General features: G+C 36.1%; 1 protein-coding gene across 1 annotated transcript in view; it reads right to left on the bottom strand.

Annotated features, from left to right (window-relative positions):
* Positions 1–22,235, bottom strand: part of LOC124369019 (ras and EF-hand domain-containing protein homolog) — a 48,816-nt gene extending 26,581 nt beyond the window's left edge. The window contains exons 1-3 of the mRNA XM_046826681.1: positions 22,122–22,235; positions 14,548–14,945; positions 899–1,051 (exon numbers count right to left, since the gene is read on the bottom strand). Coding sequence (XP_046682637.1) covers positions 899–1,051; positions 14,548–14,933 — 539 coding nt within the window. The 5' untranslated portion in view covers positions 14,934–14,945; positions 22,122–22,235. The remainder of the gene's footprint in view (positions 1–898; positions 1,052–14,547; positions 14,946–22,121) is intronic.
* Between the last annotated feature and the right edge of the window lie 574 nt (positions 22,236–22,809).

Here is a 22,809-nt window from a genome sequence, read left to right as displayed (position 1 = left end):
TGGCAAGGATGAAACAATCAAATCATCTGCTTGAAATATTATACGAATTATAGTTTTATGTACTTCACATCCTTAATTTTGCAAATGGATAAAACACTGCAAAGCATTTGATGTTTAATAGTCATTTATACCTGTTAGTGTTGTTCTACAAATAACACATTAACAACCCAAACACGAGATGGTGTAAATTCACTGATACTATTTGGAATTTAGGTAAAATACTTCATGGTGTGTAAGAGTACTCACACTCATATCATGCCTCAAAACTGTGGGTTTTTTTCTGTTACGTCACTCCATGTTTGGGTTGACTACATGTAACAACAACCTCCCTTATATTATTCTGGGGATTTGGTGTTTCAAACAATGTAAAAACAAAACTATGAGTTGGAATTCTTAGTTTACTCTATGTTTTTTTAATTACTTGTTAACAGTAAAGCAAATACACTGGATTTGTGCTGCTAATAGAAAATACAATACTCAGAAACTAGCTATGGCTCAGAAACACAAATGTCCAACACGTGTAGCTCAAAATACCAAGCGTTCGGTACCATGTGTAATATCTAAATAAATGTTTTACGATGCAGGGTTGCAACAAGCACTGAATGTGTATTAGCAATAAAAGATCCACCATAAAACAGCGAAATTCATACATTACACAAACTGAATTGATTGTAAGTTATTGGTTCCATTGATCCATTGATGCTTTACACAATACTCGAATATAATAGCTGTAAGCGATATTCATTCAATAAGAACATGTATTAAGAGGAAAATTAAAATTTTTCCTGAAAAATATACATAAACTATACCACAGAAAACTACATTTATCTTAAGAAGTTTTTATTTGAAAGAACTTAAACACACAAAAGTGTATAGATTATCCTCAAAAGATCCTTACTTATTTAACATGTCTTCCAACTTTCTGTTCTCTTCGTGAAGGACTTTGATGTCATCAATGAGAGAGCTGATGGCACCTTCGAATGTCACCAGCAGCTGAGGAGTCCCTTCCACCGTCCTCAGTTCCTGGTAGAGGTCAGCTAGCTTACTGCCACTACAACATCAAAGAGAAGATCTAGCAGCAGTGTGGAATCAACAAATAATTATAAATAGAAATCTTAATGGCTAATAATGACAAAAATTAGTTCAATATTTATATGTATCACTAATCAAGTGTAAGATACATTTTAGATATATCTTCAAATATAAACGCTTTATTGAGCCACTCCACAAGTAATAAATAACATAAGTTACATTTGTTGTGTTGATTACAATTTTGACAAAAAATATACAAATGAAATCGTTCCTGCTATATACGCATTCCAAGTTTCCAGGTTGATATTATAGAGAAGGGGCAAGTTTGGACGTTTGGAACAGATAATGTTGATTTATGAAATAAGAGAAATATTCTCAAGTAGGTATACATGCTTGGGAGTATTATGTGGGACAATTGTCCCTGCTTAAGCACAGTATATAAATAAATAAATATGCCTTTATTCATGAGCGTATTTCAGCAAACAAATGTTTTTCAAATCATCTCAGGTCAATACTAAATGCTAACTAAAACCAAAAAATTACCTAAATTTCAGTTCAGCACCTACAAACTAGTCGGTATTGATTAAAAATTTATACATCTTATCATTGAAAGACGAACAATATACAATGCTTGTAATATGTTCAGGGAGGCGATTGCAAATGCTGGGACCAAAATAAGAGATGCCTCTTCTTCTGACTTCCAGGGTCACTTTTGGAAAGTAAAGCCTTCCATCATGGAAGCTTTGTTGAGAGACCTCCTCCCGATACAAGAATTTGTGTTTCGAAAAATATATACTGAAATTTTATATTGTTCCTCGTATTTTATATCACTTCACATTAAAACAAGTATTCCTTCTGTTAAACATGTTACTGCAGAAATGGAGCTGATTAACCACTAGTAGTGAAAAATTCTACGATCAAAATGGCTTGGTGTCAATAAAATAACGCTATACTGTTATTTACGGAGATTTTCTTATAAAAATTATTAACATTGGTAAATATATGGAAAATACAGCGTTCTTTTAGTGTGCTTGGGATTAAGTGTGCATTTCTTAAGTTCTTCTTTCAGCTAGACATTGAACATTTATAAACAAAAACAATGCAACATATTATTTTTCTTGGTTTAGATTTTTTATATTTCAGAAATTTTTTGAATATGCAAAATGTAAATTTGTACATTTCTACATAAAAGAAATAAATTATAAAAATTTTAAAACAAATAACAAATTTATCAGATTTATTAATAACTATACACAAATTGTTGAAAAGGCTTGGCATTTTTTGATAACATATCTAAAATGTCTAATAATAAAAGGTTTTGGGAAAAATAGTTCATAGACCAAAAATATATGTATTTAGTCCATTAATTGTTGTAATTTAAACAACATTTATTAAATTTTGGCATACTGTTGATTTTCTTCTGTTTTACTGAAATGTTGTTGCGCCCTCCTTGGCGAATGTTGTAAATGGCAGTTGACGTAATAATGGCAAGGGTCTGGAAGGCAAAACTAAGTTAAATTATTTTATACAAATAATCATGACATAAATAATTCACCCTAATTTTATATTATTTGTTTATATAAAATTCATGCATTTATACTGTGGCAGCTACACAAAACATTATTTAAATATGCTCATTAATATTTCGTGTTCTTACATGAACTCTAATGTCTGCTAGCAAACATAACGATCTATATGGCCAGAGTATATCTATGAGGTAGTATAGGCAGACCACGCATTTATTGATATATGAGTATGACAGTGTTTAGCCTATACCATTTATCAGCACTTATCAAACGTTAGCTTTCACAAATATACTCATTAACACAACTTTGATTCAGATCGTATACTTGTCCAACATTAGAGGACGCCGCGGAAACGCTCCATTACGCCATGATTTCCATGCTGAACTTTAAAAGCGGCGAGAACTTTTGATAACAGTGGTAACACAATCCTTCAATTGTTTGGTGTTCATCATTGCCTAGTTATTACTTAGAAGGATAATCACTCTGCTGTGATTATGTCGGGCTGTTTTGCTCGTGCAGTTGACACCGCGACATCACCCCCTCAACGTCATAACTATACCGCGCTGAACTTCCAAAGCTGCGAGAAATGTTCATAACACATCACTAGTGTTTGCGTAGCAGTCATCACTGATGGCAGGTCATGTTACACGATTATAGGATTGATCTCGATTGCAACATTGATATAGAAGTATTATTTAAAAACTCAGTCATTTTCAAGAACCAGTGTCGGTTCCCTTCTTCTTAAGAAAGACAAACAATGCTGAAAGGTAAAAATAGTCGTGTAAATGTCAAATGTAACAAAGGCAAGTATTGCATCAACCCTAAAATCCTATACCAATGAATAAAACTCAGAATCCAATCAAGGACTGGCTTACTGTAGATTTGTATCAGACAGGCAAATCATTTGCATGAAATTTCTCAGTTGTGATGATTGACTTTGTTGGAATTGTGTTCAGCATCATGTTTATTATATAACCGTGAGGGAACTGGCATCTTCATCGGCATCAGCCACTTTCCCAGATGGGATCGAGGGTGATGTACCCTCCTCGTCTTGTGCTGTAACTTCTAAGGGAGAGGCAGAGCAAGAGGAGGGAGCCATTTTCCCTTATCACTAATTCCAGTGACTAGGGTAGAAAACTTTTCCCCCCTCTTGGTTTGGTCCTGAAATCGAGAGTAATCCCCTATCCCTTCCTTTCCTGATGTTCCCCCTCCACTCTATACACAACCCCAGACTAAGATGCTATGCAACCCGTGCTGAGAGTCTTGTGGCACTGGGGGTATATTCAGTGTCTTCAACGGAGCCTTCTGGGAACCAGGAGACACCTAGTCGTAATTAACCCTTATCTTTCTATTCAGGTCACTTGAAAGATGGACTGCAAACACCCAGTTCTCGTGGGAACAGAATGGAGGATGAACAAACAAAAAACAAAACCGAAACTCTAGAGGTAAGTGAAACTCAACCAGAAGAACTACCGATTGAGTGACTAAGAGTGTCTGAAATGTCACCAATGGAGGAAGAAAGGCTTCTCTTGTCACAAAGCGAAGTTCGGCTGGAAGAGCCAAAAAAGAAGCGGCTCTCGAGAGGTGAACTACGAAAGCGGAGGATTGAAGAGGCTCTCGCTAGAGGTGAGCCGATAATCCCCCGAAAAAAGGTAGAAGAGTTGGGAAGAGAAAACCACACAACGAAGCCGGTTTCTCTGAAGGGAACTTGGATGTTGTCGTAGTCCCAGAGCAAGGGAAAACTCCTTCCGAACCAGCCCAAAAACAAGACACCCCAAGCTTTGCAGGTGTGAAGAGGCCGCGAATGCAGCTGACACCTGAAGAATATGCGATGGGAGGGGATAAAAGAAGGAAGGAACATGGTGGAAGTATCACTAAGAAGACACCTGAAACATATGCCGAAAAGATCTCCGTTGAGAAGCTGGCTATTGTTCGGCTCGAACACCCGGAAGTAAAGGGATCCCCGATGGATGGAGCCAACATAGTATAAAAAACTAGTATACAAAAGGAAATAGCTTCAGCAGTATTCTTGGATATAGAAGGAGCTTTGATAATACGAGTACTCACTCTATAGTGTCTAAGCTTACATCCAGGGGTACTGAGAAACCTGTTGTCAGATGGATAGCGAAAACATGCTTAGTAGCAGAAGATCACAGGTACCTCTGTGCGGAGTCACAAGAGAGGTCAAAACGCAGCGAGGATGTCAAACTGGATGATAAACTCACCTGGAACAGTCATCTGGAATACATAATCAGCCGATCTCAGACTACATTGATGATGGTGAGACGTGTGGTAGGATGCATATGGGGCTTAGACCCGACTTGTCACATTGGCTATACACCAGAGTCATTAGACCGATGATGGTGTATGGCTCATTGGTAAGGTGACCAAAGGTCCAATAGGTGACTGCAGCAAGAAACCAGTCAAAGGTCACAGCGTGCTTGGGGACAACGGGCGTCATGAGAGTCACAGCAACCGCTGTTATGGAAGTAGTGCTAAACCTTTCACCCCTTGACATATTTGTCATAGGAGAGGCTAGGATGGCTGCCTACAGACTGCAATTCAATGGGAACTGGCATCATCACCATGCTAGCAAGCACTCCAACATCTCTGACATTCTCAATCTGAACATTCTAGACATGATGCCTGAAAGAATGTCAAAGGTTACGGACTGGGAAAAACCATTTCAAGTCAACATTGTTGAAAGAGAGGAATGGCCAAACGGTGAGCCTGTCTACATGAAGAAGGCTCTAACCTGGTACACGGACAGGTAGAAAACGTTGAAGGGTACTGGGGCAGGGGTCTGGGGAGCCAGACCTTGAGCTAGCTTAAGCTTTAGCCTAGGCAAACTGGCCTCTGTCATTCAGGCTGAAGTTACAGCCTTTGCAGAATGCGCGAGAATTAATGTGGAAAGAGGCTACAAAGGTAAAGCCATCAAGGGCTGCTCTGCAAGCCTTAGCCAACCAAGACTATATTTCAGAGACAGTATGGGAATGCCATAAGGCCATGAAATTGCTGGCGAAAATCAATAAAGGTATTCTAACATGGGTGCCTGGACATAAAGGAATCACAGGCAATGAAGGAGCAGACAGTTGTGCTAACTTAGGAGCCAACTGTCCTCTTACTGGTCCTGAACCAACGTGTGGGGTTTCATATAACTTAGCAAGTAGATCAGTTGCCAAGTAAATGTTTAACAAACACCGACGACATTGGAGAAAACTGAGGGGAACGTACAAGCAAAGCGGTTGTTCAACGGACCATCTAGGATCATTGCAGCAGATGCCCTTAGAATGAGTAGAAAAGAGATCCGTAAAATGACTGGTTTTATTACAGGTCATTGGATATTCCGAAGCCACCTGAACAGAATAGGTATTCCGGTTCAGAAAGCACTGTGCAGGAAATGTGGTCATATTTGAATGTCCGGCATTACAGAGCAAACGCTCAAGGTCCCTAGGTTTTCTTAGGCATACGGAAGAGGGGTTTAAAGAGGTAAGCATTGTTCAGAAGATCTTGTGGTTTTGTAAAGGCCTGCGATTTGACACACCTAAAACCTAGAAGAGGGTGCACAATAAGCCGGATGGCTGAGAGGTATCTATCAGGCCCAGGAAACCTGGCCCTCTGTTAAAATAAAAACTGTTTCTTATATTGGCAAATTTTCTACATGTATATTTGAGTGTTTACAATACAAGAAAGGTTAGCTCTTTAAACACTGTTTATTGTTTATTTTCCAACACGTAACAATGGGAAATTTTTAAACATCCATATTGCCACAATGTATTTTGAAACAGTAGTATTTCAAGAATTGCATGGAAAATATTTCTGATGCTAACCAAAAATAACCTTAAATTGTAATTTGTAATTCCGCCTACTCTCGACGTAAGAGTTGGCAATATTGTGTCTTACTCAATGAGTTGACCGGAGGACCGAGTTTCGTTACCAACAACAAATTGAGCCCTTTTATTCAGAGAAACCAGCTATAAAACTGTTATAATAGTCGTATACATATTGATAAGTACTGACAGTGAACTAAAATATCTTTGGGCATTAGATTTAAATTGTTTCAGTCTCGACATAACTGTCAGTAATAATGTAACGAACATATTTTACGGTCCCTTGTCTCTGCACCTAGACAGCTTGTTATGCACGTCTAAAAGGAAATCAGACACTGCCTTCTGTACAGGAACGAAAAGCTGTACCGGGAGGATGAAAACAACATACAATACTCTTGACTTTTTGATCGAGATACTTGAATAATCTACATAGCAACCTTCATCTATGACAGAAATTGTCTCTTGGAATTCATTTTTAAATTTTGGATCTGACCTAATGGAGATGAGATTTGGAAATACAAATTAATATTATCCAACATGTTAGCTTTTTCATGCTAAAGAGCCGTGGATTAAGTTGTCTTTAAATTTCGTGATTTCGAAATCCTCGCCATCAGATTTAAATGAGAAACTATTTAAAATACTTCGCTTTCTGATTGCGGACGTACAAAAAATATCGTAAACCCTTTAAATGACGGAATTTCCCCCCTCTTGGGAGCTGCAGTCGTGCTTGGGCTATTACAGAAACGATTTTGGACATACTCGCATTGTAATTGTGGAGTTCACGAATAAATTATTCACCTTGAACTTTCCTAACTAGTAAAGAACTAGCACAGAACTGAACGTTGATACATACTGTTCCGTAAGTACTAAGACACGGTTTGCTGTACTACTAACAGGGACATTAGCCCATACTAACGTTCCAACTACTAACTAACATTAGCTCTTTTGACCTTATAACGTTGAAACAATCTGAGGAATTTCTGAATGGAATTGACACTTCTGAATTGAATTGTAATAATATTTTACAAAAAACTTTGTTACTTTACTTTAAAGTAAACCATCCAACATCAGGACCCCAGCCCATTCGCTTTTAAATTTCCAAATTTAATCTTGCGGCAATAACATTGCCGCTCTCTCATTTGCCTTTTGTGTTCTTTGTACTCTTCTCACATCCAAGTCATTACTTCCAATTTTGTCTTTTCCGACGACATCCTTGCGGTTGGTTAAGAGGTCTGGTGCAATAGCTATGTTTACACTTGTGCGATTTTTCGATTCAACTTTCTTTTCAATTTTTTGTTTCGTCTTGCGTCAAGCGCATGCTTTTCCAAGCATTCTTTTGACGCATGCTTCATTGCTGTTTACATTTTAGCGTTAGTTGTATGCTTGACGCAGTGTCTTTAATTATTATTAGTGTTAAAATGGACAGTGACGCTGTGTTAGCTGGTATTAGTGTAGCGTGTTTATTATTGTCAAAAGTGCGTAAACGTAAAAGGTAAGTTAGGTCTATGTCGATGTGTGATTATTTGAAAAGGAGGAATAATGGTATTTTGAACGATTTGGAAACTGAATGAAAGTTTTCTATTCAAAAATACCAGAATGAGTAGAGAAAACTTTTATAACCTTTTAGAATTAGTCAGAGCAAAAATAGAGAAGAAAAATACTACCTTCAGAGAAGCTGTTCCTCCTGAGATCAGACTAGCGATATGTCTGAGATATTTAGCAACAGGTGACTCATTTGCATCTTTGATGTACCTGTTCAAAGTATCTAAGCCATTGATTTCGTCGATGATGCCAGGGGTCTTAAAGGCAATAATTGAAGCACTTCAAGATTTTGTCAAGGTAAGTGTTTTTATTTACATTATTACCCTACTAATAACACTTATTTCTCAGTATTATCAAGGTTTAAAACACAAAAACAGCTGTACTTCCCCAAGCACATTACTTGGATGCTGGGATTTCTCTGTGGAAATTTGTAGTTGGGAACTAATGGTAGGTTCGTAGTGGGTACCATAAGAAGAATCTGAAGAGGGGCCAGAGGGCTGTAATATTGAGGAGCTACTGTGTTATTTTGTAAAGAATTATTCATTTCCTCCTTTTCAAAATCGAAAATCTAATTTTGTATTCTATTTCTGTCAATTGCCTGGTTACGCGGAGTCAACTTCCTTAGCTGGGTTGCTATCATCTCCCCAAATATAGAACAGTCATCCTCAGATAATGATTTAGCTGTTACTTCAAGAAATCCGAAGGCAGCCTCTTCTTTTTTTCCCATCATCATCTATTTTTCTTTTAATTCCTCTGCAGGTCTGTGGTGTTGGGAGAAATTTTTGCTGTCGACAAGAAGACGATGCTGTATCTTGAGTTTCAGGTCCTTCTTTTTCTAGTGGTTGGTCTTCATCCTGAAAGAAAAAAACATACATAGTTTTTGTTTACACCCTTTATGAAGCGTTCGAAAATTTAACTTAGATCTTCTTTTACAGCTCCCTGCGAACGAGGACGAATGAAAAATTAGTTTCCCATGATTTTAATAAAGTTTTGGAATTATTCACATTGCATTGAGGCCTTGGATGGCAAACATGTCCAAATACAACGTCCGGAAAATACTGTTGCTGAGTATTACAACTACAAAGGTACACACAGTATAGTTTTGATGGCAATAGTTGATGCCCACTATAAATTTATATACATTGATGTTGGTTGTCAAGGACGTATTTCTGACGGTGGTGTTTTTAAAAATACTACATTTCACAAGAAAATGCTAGCCAAGGAACTGGGATTGCCCCAAGATGAACCTTTGGAAGGTCGTAATCTTCCTGTGCCTTATGTATTATTATAGCAGATGATGCTTTTCACTAACGGAAAACATAATGAAACCATATGTGACAGACTTACATCGTGGTTCACCACAACGAATGTATAATTGGAGGCATTCCAGAGGAAGGGTTGTTGTAGAGAACGCATTTGGAGTGATGGCTTCTGTCTTCAGGGTTTTTCGAAAACCCATCGAAGTTAAAGTTGAGAATACCGTTATAGATATTGTCCTTGCATGTGTTTAATCTTCATAATTTCCTGCGTTCCCAACCAGACTGTTCACAAACATACACTCCACCAGGGACGTTTGACCGTGAAGATGTTTAATACAAGAGAGGTCATTCCAGGCACATGGAGGAGGCATACTGCAGGGGATACTAGATTTAACAGCGCTTAGAAGACCCCCCAGAAACATGACGAATAAAGCAAAACAGGTTCGATCAGAATTCAAGGAATATTTCTTAACTGGTATTGGATCTATTTCAAATTAGAAGACACAATACACGTTTTAAATAATGCAATAAAAACGTTGTTTTATCAAATTTTTTAAAGAATTGTATAAATTAATGTTATCAAGGCTGTAATGACTGATCTTTTATCATTAAACATTTATTCGTCCCAAAAAATGTGTTTCAATCCAATTTTAATCAAACTAATAAATGTACACACGTAATTGTATTATAGTTATATTACATCCCTTCTACAGCAGTTAAATAATCTATTAAACAAATCGGCTGAAATTATAATGTAAACAAAGTTATAAGGATAGTTAATAAAATATGAATTTTAAAAACTACCAAATTCTTTTTATATACACCCACTGTATTATGTGCAATTTTAATAAAGTACTCTCTATTTTATTTTATTACTAACAAAGATTGTTGTCACATTGTATTCAATTTGATATTTAAATAAAAAGGAAATAAACTTACTGCTATGTTGTCGTGTATATCGTCTTCCCCAATTTAAACTTCTTCGGTGATCGTATCATCTAAGGAGTCCTTCGTCGTTCTTGGAGTGATTGAGTCTCCGAGAAATAACAAATGCTTGTTAGGCAAACCAGGAACTTTGATATACGTCATCAGCACTGGCACCAATTTTTCTTTGCGACATTTTCTGTTGTTCTTTTTGAAAAATATGAACGAACGTTTTTAATTTTGGATTTAACACCTTTTTCACTCATTTTGTACTTCTCACCTAGTGTACGGTAAGCGTCATTGCGTTTGTTTTTATTGGTATAACACTTTTCCCTTTATGTCCCACAATACACTATAGTGTCTGTAGTCTTCTATAAAATCAAACAGTTTGTTTATCTGAAGACGTCACTGTAATATATAAACAAAACTAACAAATAACAACTGTAATAATAAATATATGCAGCACGGTTTGACGCACGAAATATCCAAAATTATGGAACTGCTTGCTTTGCAGCACGCGATTCAGAAAGAAGACTGTTTTCCCCGGAAAAAACAAGCACTCTTCTCTCCGCATGCGTCACGTGCGCTAGCGCATGCGCTGTGCAGCATGCCTCAAACGCACGCAAAATCGCACAAGTGTAAACATAGCTAATGAGACGGAATAGGGTGCACCAGACTACTATTATAATTTGATTAGAAACGGCAACTTCTCACTTCCTAAGACATGATTAGCGACATCTAACAATCTAGTAAAGGTGTCGATGACATTCCTGCGATTGTCTACGAGTTTCCAGGTATGATGCAATGAGACGGAATAGGGTGCACGAAACCACTATCTCATTTGATTAGAGAGGGAACACAATATCTCACTAACTCATGATTAGTGACACAATCCAGCAAGAGTATAGACGAGCCCCTTATAAAGTCACATCGGAAACCACACGAATAGTAATTGTAAGCCAATGTAATATTAAAAAGAAATTTAATATTTATCTTTTAATGGCAAATTCTATATTTAATCAAAGAAGCTGTGGCATTGTTCACCCCAAATATCGAGGAATGGAAGTATATCGAGCCGGATTTTGCATACAAACGGACATATGAGATTGGATTGATACAAGAAAGTAGGGAGTGGCGAGTGCCGAAGAGAATCTTCCGAATGAGCAGACTGATATTTGGCCAGCTCCATGAATTAGAGCTGCTGCTTTCGAAAATCGATGTCAGGTTTTCCCCTCCAGCTTTAAATTATCTACTGACATTTAGAGTTAGCTATTTAGTAATTCCAAAGGTAGGGATATCGACCATAACTTATCACGGGAAAGCTTAGGATGATCTTTTTAAAGAAGTTATTATGCACCGGTTATGCTGCGGGGAAGTGCGTTCGGATCCGCGAGTAACAGCTAGTTCTACAAAGTACGCGACAGGGCCTCCTTAAAATCGTGTTTTGTTCGTTCATCTATCCGTTGTTATCAAGGTAATACAAACTTGAAACTCGGTACATAGGTTCCTCTTGCTTCAAGGAAACCCCCTATTAATTTCGGGGTCAAATGGTTAAAGGACAGTCCGGCCGTCTATCTGTCTGTGCGATAACTCTAGATAGAAAGATCCTATAAACACCAAACTTGGTACATAAGTTCCTCTTGGTTAAGGAAGAACTGTGTTGATTTTGGGGTCAAAAGGTCAAAGGGGGTTTCCTTACGTCCTACCGGGCCTCTCAATACTCCGCTGTATCGCTTTGTTATAAACATATTCTGGTGAAATAAACCGTATGAACTGGTAAATCCGAACTAAAACGTGTACTATACTAAGAAACCGAGGATCGCCCATGGGAAGGTATCAGCAACAGGAAGTGAATTATTTGATAAACAACAATGAAGGATTTTAGATATGAATATTGAACAGCACAAATAAACGGGACAAGGTCAGACGTTATAAGCCTGCCGTGTTCGTAAAGATAGTGCAAGTTTGACCTTGATGTTATCACAGCTGGAAAGTAGTTTGACAGTGCCACCGACAACTTACGTAGTTGTAACAATAGCAACAGATTGCTCTCTACAGTCACTGGTACAATACGGTTACTGTACTATTCCACAACACCACATCGGGTTTATGCTTGGCTTACTTGTTCACTGCGTTGTTCACCACCGACTCTGTTTTCTTCAACTTATGATTTTCTATGTCCAGTACAAGATTATAAAACAGGAAATGGGTGCAAAATTATCAAAAATTGCCTAAATGAATAACAGTCGGAAATTTGATTTAATTTATTTTAATGTCACGATGTTTTAATTTTGGGTGCATAAAATCCTGATCAATAAAAATTTGAATTTTAAACGTAAATGGGCTAAAGCTCTGAAATCGGAGAGTAAGCCAATTTTTTTAATACCACCTTAAAAGTAACATAAATTGGCCTTGTAACAAGAGATATGCAAATGCCTACCCTTATGCTCGATTGCATTTTCACTATCGTTGGATTATGCTGAACAAAACACCTTGCATTCTTACCCTCAATAAGACTTAAAACAAAATATAACTTCTTTCTTTTTTTATAATTTTTAACTTTATACAGAGACATATAATGCTCAAATAACATTTAAATATTGTGATGAGTATTTTTTCATATTCATAAGATTTAATTGTATCATTTTATTTAGACATACATACTCATTCTTATTTATTTTCTATGAAATTTATAAACAGTACACTACTGTGTAGTGCAACTGTATGAAGAAAACACTTCATCAAATGTTGGTTAAATCGTATGGAATTATGGAGCAAACTTGATTTTTGTAAAAAAAGTCTGAAAACCGTCAGATTATTATGCACTTCATTAAAATAATTCGAAAATTCAAACAACCAAAGACGGGACCAATGTGGCATCAAAGCCAATGTCACGATTTGTTCAGAACGGCAGAGAGCGAATCTAACACATGTACGAGTATGTCGTTGTCATGCAGCAATAGTGTCGCCAAAGCTGATTTTATGCCAAACGACAATATGCGAGTATCAGGATTGAAAGTATCATCAAATACGACGTTTGTATATTGGCACCATGTGATCGTGGGGAACAAATATATCATCGAAGACGATGCATGTCAATTGCTATAAAGACTGCTGTCGCCAAGAATTTACAAATTGTCATCAGAGCCGATATATAGCAATTAGGCTACCATTCTGCGGACACTAACACTGAAAGAGTCATCATGCCGATGTATTTGGTGCCGTACAGTACGACCTGCAAGCCAGTGTTGTCAATGCCAATGTCTCATTAACGCACATGTAAGCGAATGTTACCCGACTGCCAGTAAGACAGCAAGGTCGGGAGTGTCATTAAAGTTTACCAAAGCGGAATTGATTGCCCCCGAAGGAGGATTACATTTCTGTGGAAACCAATCATTTACTTTCCCATCTCTCATATTCCCACATATCTGTACAATTACAGTGCCAATGTGGATGATCTTATGTTGCCTTTGTAATTTTAAACACACGGAAATACTGATGTTACCATCAGGCATTCCCATGTCGAATTATAATCGCGATGTTGTCTGACTGTCATTCTGTACAATAACTCTTGCTGGATAGGTACTTAAGATATAGTATGGTACATAGGTTCCTCTTGGAAGAAGAAAAAACCATATTAATTTCGTGGGCCAAAAGATCAAATTGCAACAAAATTACAAATTGTGTAAAGAAATGTCGATCTACGTTACTTTGTGTACACACACACACACACACACACACACACACACACACACACACACACACACACACACACACACACACACACACACACACACACACACACACACACACACACACACACACACACACACACACACACACACACACACACACACACACACACACACACACACACACACACACACACACACACACACACACACACACACACACACACACACACACACACACACACACACACACACACACACACTTTGTGTGTCGCTACACTTTGATAATTACAGGTGTTTAATAATTTCGCTCTATCAGTTTATTTCCCGTCTAGAACGTCTCATAAAAAGGGGCAGTCCGAAAAGCGATTCGGGAGTTTGACCTGAACACTATTTTGAATCCTTGCTCAGGATGTTGTTTCGGCTGGTGCAAAGTCGGTAGACTATTCCTTCCGAGTCCGTATTATCCTGCTACCGTTTCGGAACCTGGTGAATTTCAAAGTTACTCCAACAACATACATATTTACCAACGACATATCGTAGTCCGAACCAATGGGAAATGCAATTTGGAATCTGTCTTGACTTTACATTATACGATGTAAACACTGGATATTTTACACAAATTACCTTCTTTCTAAATGTAGTTTATTTGTTTTAAAAGCGAGACCTTCTTCCGATTTGATAAGCAATAATATTAAAGCAAATAATAAATGGTGGGGAAGAAAACTGAAAATAAGCTTACCTTTGGTTGAGGAACTTTCTGACAGCAGGCTCCCCCACACCGGCGACTAGGTTGGCCCAAGCGTTCCGCGCCTCCGAGTGTCTCCGCTGAACGAGTTCTAGTGCTGCCGCCGGCTCAGCCTTGCCCTTCACCATCAGATTTTCGTACTCCAACACTGAGCCCTTGCGTGCCTGGGGGCTCCGCAAAAAATCGCGGAACCCCCACGCGAAATCCTCGAGGCTCACCTGGCCGTCTCCGTCGTGGTCGAGGTCATGGAATATAGCGACACAGTCCGATTCGAGGATATCGAACTCCGTGCAGAGCTCGCGGAAATCGTCCAGCCCGATCCTCCCAGTGCCAGTCTTGTCGCATGCCCTAAACAGGCTTTCCAGTTGCACGGTAGTCATACTGCACAGTCCCTGCAACACCCAGCATCACGTGGCATCAGATAACCGTTGTTCTGCGGTAGAACCGTTCTTCTATTTTACCAACCACAGTTGTAATTATGCGTAATACAATTTGACAAGTATTATTAAAGTAAAGGTGTTCAGTTCTATCTATTGAGTAGTTTATACAGCAGGATTTGGTATTGATGCAATTGTGTGTTTTCTTTTTTTTTCTAGAACCCAACATTATTCTGCAACAGAAGATTTAGCAACACTTGTGTTCTTCTTTCCACTAACCCGTCATCATAAATCATCACCAGAATTAGGTTTGTTATGGTTAATGATTATTTCCACAAGAAGTAATACGATGCGGTGTTTTACATTTCTCAACCTACACTAATCTGATTTTTTTAACTTTCCTCCGCATTTAACCTTATGTTTTAAGGTTTTACACCTGAAGAAGTGAACAGATATCAGTTCTCAAAAAGTGTAAGTCTTAACGACAGACATTACCACAGTTGTATTATCATTTTAATTAATTAAAATTATAATACTTATATCGACTGGAGTAATATGCAGTTGAAAACAATATTTAATAAGTTTTTAATAGTAAAAGCATCTAATAATATTAAAATCTTGGTTGATCTATGCAATATAAATGTTACATGGCTAAAGCATTGTTAGAACAGTCTTATTTCTTAGCCTAACTTGAGAAAGCAGTTTCGCAATTACCTAAAACAGGTGAGGCAATATGTTTTTTCCCACTCCACATTTATTTCTTTTGTAAACATAAAGTTCATTAGTACGGGAAGGGTATACGAGAGAGCGAACAGATTGTACAGTGTGTTCCTGGTGTTGTGTTTGTACAACATAGTTTGCTAATGATATGCAGTACAACACAGTTGTGTTACATTATTATCGTACTGCTATACACTCGTTTTTCTTTAAAAAATCACTCTATATTTATGGACTGCTATATTAATTATCTATTATTAGTCAACGTGGAGCTTGGACAAGTCTGGAGTAGAATTATTACCTAAACTTTGTACCGTGTCAAATTGACCTAAAATCTCTTAATATTTATTTACCTGTCCCGTAAACAAAGTCTCGCCCTACGTGAGTATTTATCTCCGTATAGAATTAGAAGAGCTACTACACTTACTGAGTCATCAAATTAACCTTCAACTTCGCGTGTTTGCTAAAGACCTTGAAATTCTATACGATATATATGACCTTCTATACGATATGAAATGAAGGTAACTAAAAACTTCAAAACTCTTATTTTAGTTAGATTTAACAAAAAATTCCTTTTTGCAATCGCTCTCATTACGGAATTTCCGGGAGATTTTGGGATTTTCTCCGATTGGGACCCCCAGAATCCATAACCACAATAATCCGAAAATTTATAAGAATATATATGTACAAGGCGTTCACAAAAGGGCGATGCAAACTTCTGTGGGCGATAGTACCCATCATTTCAAACAAAATATGCCATAAAAACATAGGTCGAGAAATTTCTTGTTATCCACTAGCAGTATTTTGTATTTTTATGAAAAATATTATTTCTAAAACTAGTTAAGCTAAAGAAACTAGGTTAGGCACATCATTTTAAATAGATAAATAGAAAATAAAATATGTGTTATTTTCATTAGTATTAACAAAATAGCACTTGTTGAAAATGTTTAAAGCCAAATAACAATACAACCAGATTAATCATACAACATTGACTAAACATCAACTATTTTAAAATGTTTAATACGAAATTGATTCAACGAATGGATAAGCGAGAACGACCACTTTAAAGGTACGCTTACACAAGCCGGGAGAAACGATTACATTTTGTCTTTTGATATGTATCAGCTGTTTCAAATAGGCTATAAAGTTTTAAATTTTACAAGATACCAGAAAATTTGAAATTTGTATAACAATTTCAACGATACTGTTTTCAATGAAATCCGTCAACGCATTATAAGCAAGCACGACCACTTTAAAGATACGCTTGCACAAGCCAGGAGCGCCAAACATGTCACAGTCGAAAGGTATCAGTTGTTTGTTGCTCCCGAATTGTATAATTAATTACAGAAATTAAGCAATCTAATCTTCGTAAAACCCCCAAAAATGATAATGTAAAATTTATAACAAAATATTTCTATGGCTTGTATAAAACCAATAATATTAAAAAAGCAGCACTCAAAATTCTTGAATCTTTACCAATAACAAACTTATTTTCAAAACCATCAGACTGGTGTTTAGTAGAAATAATAACCTGTACAATATTTTGGTACAGCCTCAAATTGTCACCTACTGAAATTAAAAATTTCGAAAAGTAAAAAGACAGATTTTATGTGTCAACCCGGTAATGACAAACGATGTAATACTTACAAAAGTATAAAATTATCCAATTCATTTACTAGTAGTAAAACTATGAAAACTTATCCAATTATAGGAGAAATTAATTGTAAAACTAAAGAAGATGTAATTGAATGTCACAACATGTGACATTGCACATGGATTATGTTGGATTGATAATAAACCACATACGAATGAATAATCATCGTTGTTCTTCTAAAAAACATAATAAAGAATTGGTTTCCCTATATGCATTACGCCACTAATAAAATTTTGAACAATGTTATTCACTGTAAGGTATTTGCTAAGTACCCGAAGATAAAAACACAATGTATCTATTAATTTAGAAGATGCATATCAGTTAGTATTAAAATCTAAAGTACAGTTTGGTCTGAACAAAAGATAAATTATATTAATTATATATGTATACACATTTTGTTGCTAAATTATTTTTATCTATTTTAAATCTTTCTCTATTTCAATCATATGTTCTTTAATTTATGTTTATTAATTATTGATGATTAGTGTAAGTTTTTATATTTTTGTATTATTATATTATTGTATTTTCTTTTTTGATCACGGCAAATTCCGAAATGTTAAAGGAACTTTAAACAAAGAAGCCCATTTTATGTTTATATATGTGTATGTGTGCACGTATGGGCTTATACAATAGAACACAAGCTTGTGTACATAATAACCGCCGTAATTTGTACAATATTCAGATTTAACTTAATACAAAGGCAGCATTTGCACATAGCTTGGTTGCGTTCGTCAGTCAGTCTTAAACAATGAAAAGGTTTAAGAAGGCGACAATTTACATTTAAGCAAATATTTTAACTTGACTAATTCATAGACCTAATCTAATACATTTTAAATGCATTACGTAAATATAAATTTTTTTTTTATTTTTAGTGTTTTCGATATCTTAAAATTTCAAAATGGTGGCTATTCAAAATTTGGAGAAGGAATGGTTATATATAAGTTATTATGCATTATAGCGCAAAACAAAAAGAGTTGTAGAATTCTCCGATCATTAACAATAATGTTTGTTTTAACGTGTTTCTTAATATCACGTATGGTTTCTAGATAGCGGGCGTTCATATTTTTAACTAATATATATATATATAACATTGTAGGAATAATTGTGAATACGTTAACTACTGGACATGATTCCTGGAAAAAGAGTAAAGGCTTTCAAAGAACTTTTTGTTAAAGACGAGCAGGGTAAACTATTGAGGGACCCAGTGGCTGTGTCAGACAGATTCAACACGTTCTTCGTTGAGGTGGGCAAAAGAGTTAAAAGTCATGCTGACTCATCTGGGTCTATATCTTATCGTTATTCCCAGCTGAAAGAGTGTGTTCGTCGATGGTTCTTTTTCCTGCAAATCAAGGAGAAGTCCTTAAAATAATCAAATCGCTGAAGCCGGGTAGCTCTGCGGGATTTGATGGGAATATCATCTAATCTCTTGAAGAATTGTGCTGATCTTCTTGTTGGGCCCACTGACATATTTGATTAATTGCTCTTTTGAGGAGGGAATAAATATTCCCTACAGCTCTTAAATTATCTATCGTAAAAACCCCTCTATAAAAAGAATGGCAGTGATCATGACATAAATAATTTTCGTCCTATAGCTATTTTATCCACGTTTTCAAAGGTATTCGAGAAGCTCTTTCTTGCAAGGTTATCTTCTTTTCTGATTTCAAACAATATTCTCTATGCACACAGTATGGCTTTAGAGAGGGTCTGTCTACAACAAACGCAATGTTTAGTCTTATATCAGACGTAACAAAGGATCTAGATAACAAGGAACATGTGTATGGGGCTCTTTTTAGACCTATCTAAAGCCTTCGATGTGGTAGATCATACTTTGCTTTTGAAGAAACTGGAGTATCTTGGGCTGAGAGGCAATGTGTTTGAATGGATACATTCTTATGTGACTGGTCGAAAAACAGATGGTTGAGATTCCCTATATGGATGCTGACGGACTGCTAAAAAAAAAAAACTTTCTCAAGAACTAATTGTCAGAACCGGGGTGCCCCAGGAATCGGTCCTTGGTCCTGTATTTTTTCTCCTCTTTGTAAATGACATAGCCGGGTGTATTTCGGACTCTCACTTGTACTTATTTGCTGATGACACATCATCGTAGTCTCCAGTAAGAGTAAACCACAGCTGGAGAATCAAATTTCATAGACGGGGAGCTCATTATTTCAGTGGCTGGAGGAAAACTCTTTATGTATTAATACAGCAAAGACCAAGCTAGTTGATTTTGCAATCAGAAACCAGTTGGATAATGAATGTTTGAACATTATCATAAAGGATACCGAGTTTAGTCCGTCAGCCACTGTTAATTATCTTGGTGTTGTTTTTGACCGTAATCTGAACTTCTCAAACCATATTGAGAAAGTTACAGGTAAGCTAAGTAGCAGTATTTTTTTTATTGTCTCGACTTGCCTGTTTCAAAAGTGCTGACATCCTCTTGTTGGCTTATCATGGTTGTTTTTACCCTTATTTATCTTATGCAGTACCAATTTGGGGCCATGAAAGCACCAAGACGCAGTATGTTTTCAGGTTGCAGAAGAGAGCTGTTCGGATAGTTTTTTCACTTGGCCGGAAATCAGTCATGCAGATCGCTATTTCGAGAGAAAGGCATACTCACTTTTCCATCAATATACATCCTCAACAGCCAGACATTTCTAATCAAGAATTTTGGTTTATTTTACTTCTCATATTACACATACTCATAGATACCAACTCCGTCACAACAATAACATAACCCTACCTCGCCATAGCACCCACTTTTTTCAGAAATAAAACATATTCCTCCTGCATATCATTGTTTAATTCTCTACCACAGTATCTAAAGAATGTTAAGGAGCCCAACAAATTTAAAAGCCAATTGAAAGAATTTTTAATTCAAAAGTGTCCAGGATTACTTACTTGAGAAGAAGACTAGTTTTAGTATGTTATGTTTTGGTTCTGTATGTAATGTTAAATTTAGTAATTTAGATAATTTTACTTTAATTTGACCTTTGCCTGTGCAATCCTTGTATTGTTTGTGGCAATAAATGATTTGACTTTGACTTTGACTTACTGTAGTTATTAATGTATACGATAAACTTCATACAGAGGTAGTATTTGTATATAGTTTGGATGGCGGTCGATCGCATTTGGGCAAAACTTTTAACTCGAGTATTTCACAAGATAAATCAAAATTGACACGTTTCATAAAATTTGAAACTAATTCCAAGCAATAACTGTTCTTACTTATTTTTCGATAATTTTTCAGGTTTAAGGTGTTGGCCGTTTAGCTATAACTATACAATTCAACCTTTACCAGGGAATATGTTTACAAACGTGGTTTCGGAATATTTGTAACTAAATCGAGTCTACGTTTTTACAAAGGAATGTTTAAGGGTGAAACAATTTTAGTCTAGTAACGTTTAAAAGTTAAAAAATAAGTTAGAATAAATATGGCTTGGAATGACTTGACAATTTTATGAGAATTATACAAATCTTTACAATGAACTAGCCCTAAGTTCTATGTGCTGTTCCAAATAACAGTTCAAGAAAATACACTGTAATATTTCAATAATCAATATACTGTTGGAATTATCATTACCATTGTAGTTTTAAGTACATGTCAAGTTTTGAAGCAAACGTGTATTTTAAATTCATATCTGTTTATAATGCAAGAACGAACTGAAATATAATTATTATTTAACTTCAGACATAAATTAAATCTATCATAATAATTTAATATTTAAAATTGACAAAATCTTAACATAAATGTTATTTGCTTTTATGTTATGTATTGTGTTACTTATATTGATTTATACTGATAATTAATGACTGTTATTGATTTATTCTTAATTGAGCAATTCCAGTTTCCAGCAGGAAATAGCACAATGTTTTTACTCAATATTTAAAACTCTATTATTGCGTCCTTAAGTGTACAATTATTGTAATTGTCACCCAAAGACGAGAAAATTTCAAGGAAGACTTTAATTTTTTTACTACCTTAAACTAATGCAACTTTTATAAAATTCTACACCCGACCTACTTCCAAACACGTTAAATCGGATCCAAAAGTATTTATATTAGTTGAAAATACCAATGTCTGTAATCAAGGTTCCTCGCCTCTGACCGAAATAAACATTCGCAAGAGGAATGCTTATACAGCATAAGTATTATCAGGAACAGTTTGTCTCCTGACTGAATTATAATTCGTAAGGTAGACAGAATAAACTTTATTAGGGGCCCCCAAGCCTGTAAGGGTCCCTGTTGACATCCTGTCAAGTATCAAAGCAAAAGGCTACTCTGAATAATGTAACACCAGAATTATCAGGTTATGAAGTATCTTTTCCAGATTTTCTTATAGCCTTACCACTCTAACTTGATGATATTGGAGATAATGATCTTTTTTAAGTTTTTTTCATTATTGTTTAAAATTCGAACGCATGCTTTTATCTCATATAATCAGATAGCAAATACTGTGTAAAAATGTATATTAATTTAAAGAGTTTGTCTAACATATATTTGTAAAGCTTTCTGTAAATCACAAGAAGTATGGTGTAGCGACAATAACTAACGAAACGACAAAACAAAATATAGTTACAATATTGAATAAACGCATGCATTAAGAGGAAGAATATGAACTGCAATATATAGTAATGTTGCTTACGTACTCGCAACTATGAAACAGTGCATACAGCCAAATGACGTACCCAAATTTGCATCTACCGGTTACAATTTAGGAAACATTCACTTAAACTCGAAAATGTAAGCAATACAGACATCATTTACCATTTATTGTGAGAGCGATACCAACTACTATGTAAAAAAGCATGATGTTTACATACCACTCTTTATTGACGAACACGTAGGTTGTCCCGCTGCGACTCCGTGTACCCTACCGTACGCGTAGGTAACTTGTGACTCACTGAGTCATGTACACGCTTTAGAGCATATACATGATACCGATCTTCGTCAACTACGAACGTCACTATTCGCACATCGCTTGCTCAGAACTACACTACGACAACACGGATCAGCGGCCCTGAAGTACAAGTGTGTGTTCGCGCTCGCTTGTTCGCGCTGGCTTGTTCGCGCTGGCTTGTTCGCGTGGCAATAACAATATTGTTCTCTGCGGTCTACGTTCATGAGTGCTTTTCTCACAGAGTAAAAGGTGCATATTTGCCTTTCAAATGGAACTGGTCTAGATGATTATCATTGTTCTTCAAATTTAGACACAACATGACAATGTTTACATTGATCTCCGTGTTAATATTTTTTAGAGATTAAGTGTTCCCGATTGATACATTAACATACTTCTACCCACTCTTAGCAAGATATAACGCAAAGCGCATCTCTTCAAAATTCATGTTGAGTCATTTTAACAGATTTTATCTAACTTTGGACAAAATAAAATTTAAACCCTAATAAAAATCTTAGGAGTGGCTTTATTAAAATAAATTTGGTATGCATTTCAAATATAAAAATCTCTTAATTTCCAACACTTTTTATTTATATAATAAATTCAATCAAATT

This window comes from Homalodisca vitripennis, chromosome X (genome assembly GCF_021130785.1).
Source record: "Homalodisca vitripennis isolate AUS2020 chromosome X, UT_GWSS_2.1, whole genome shotgun sequence".
NCBI lineage: Eukaryota > Metazoa > Arthropoda > Insecta > Hemiptera > Cicadellidae > Homalodisca > Homalodisca vitripennis.
The sequence above is the reverse complement of the archived record's forward strand: the minus strand, read 5'-3'. Positions and strand labels throughout refer to the sequence as shown.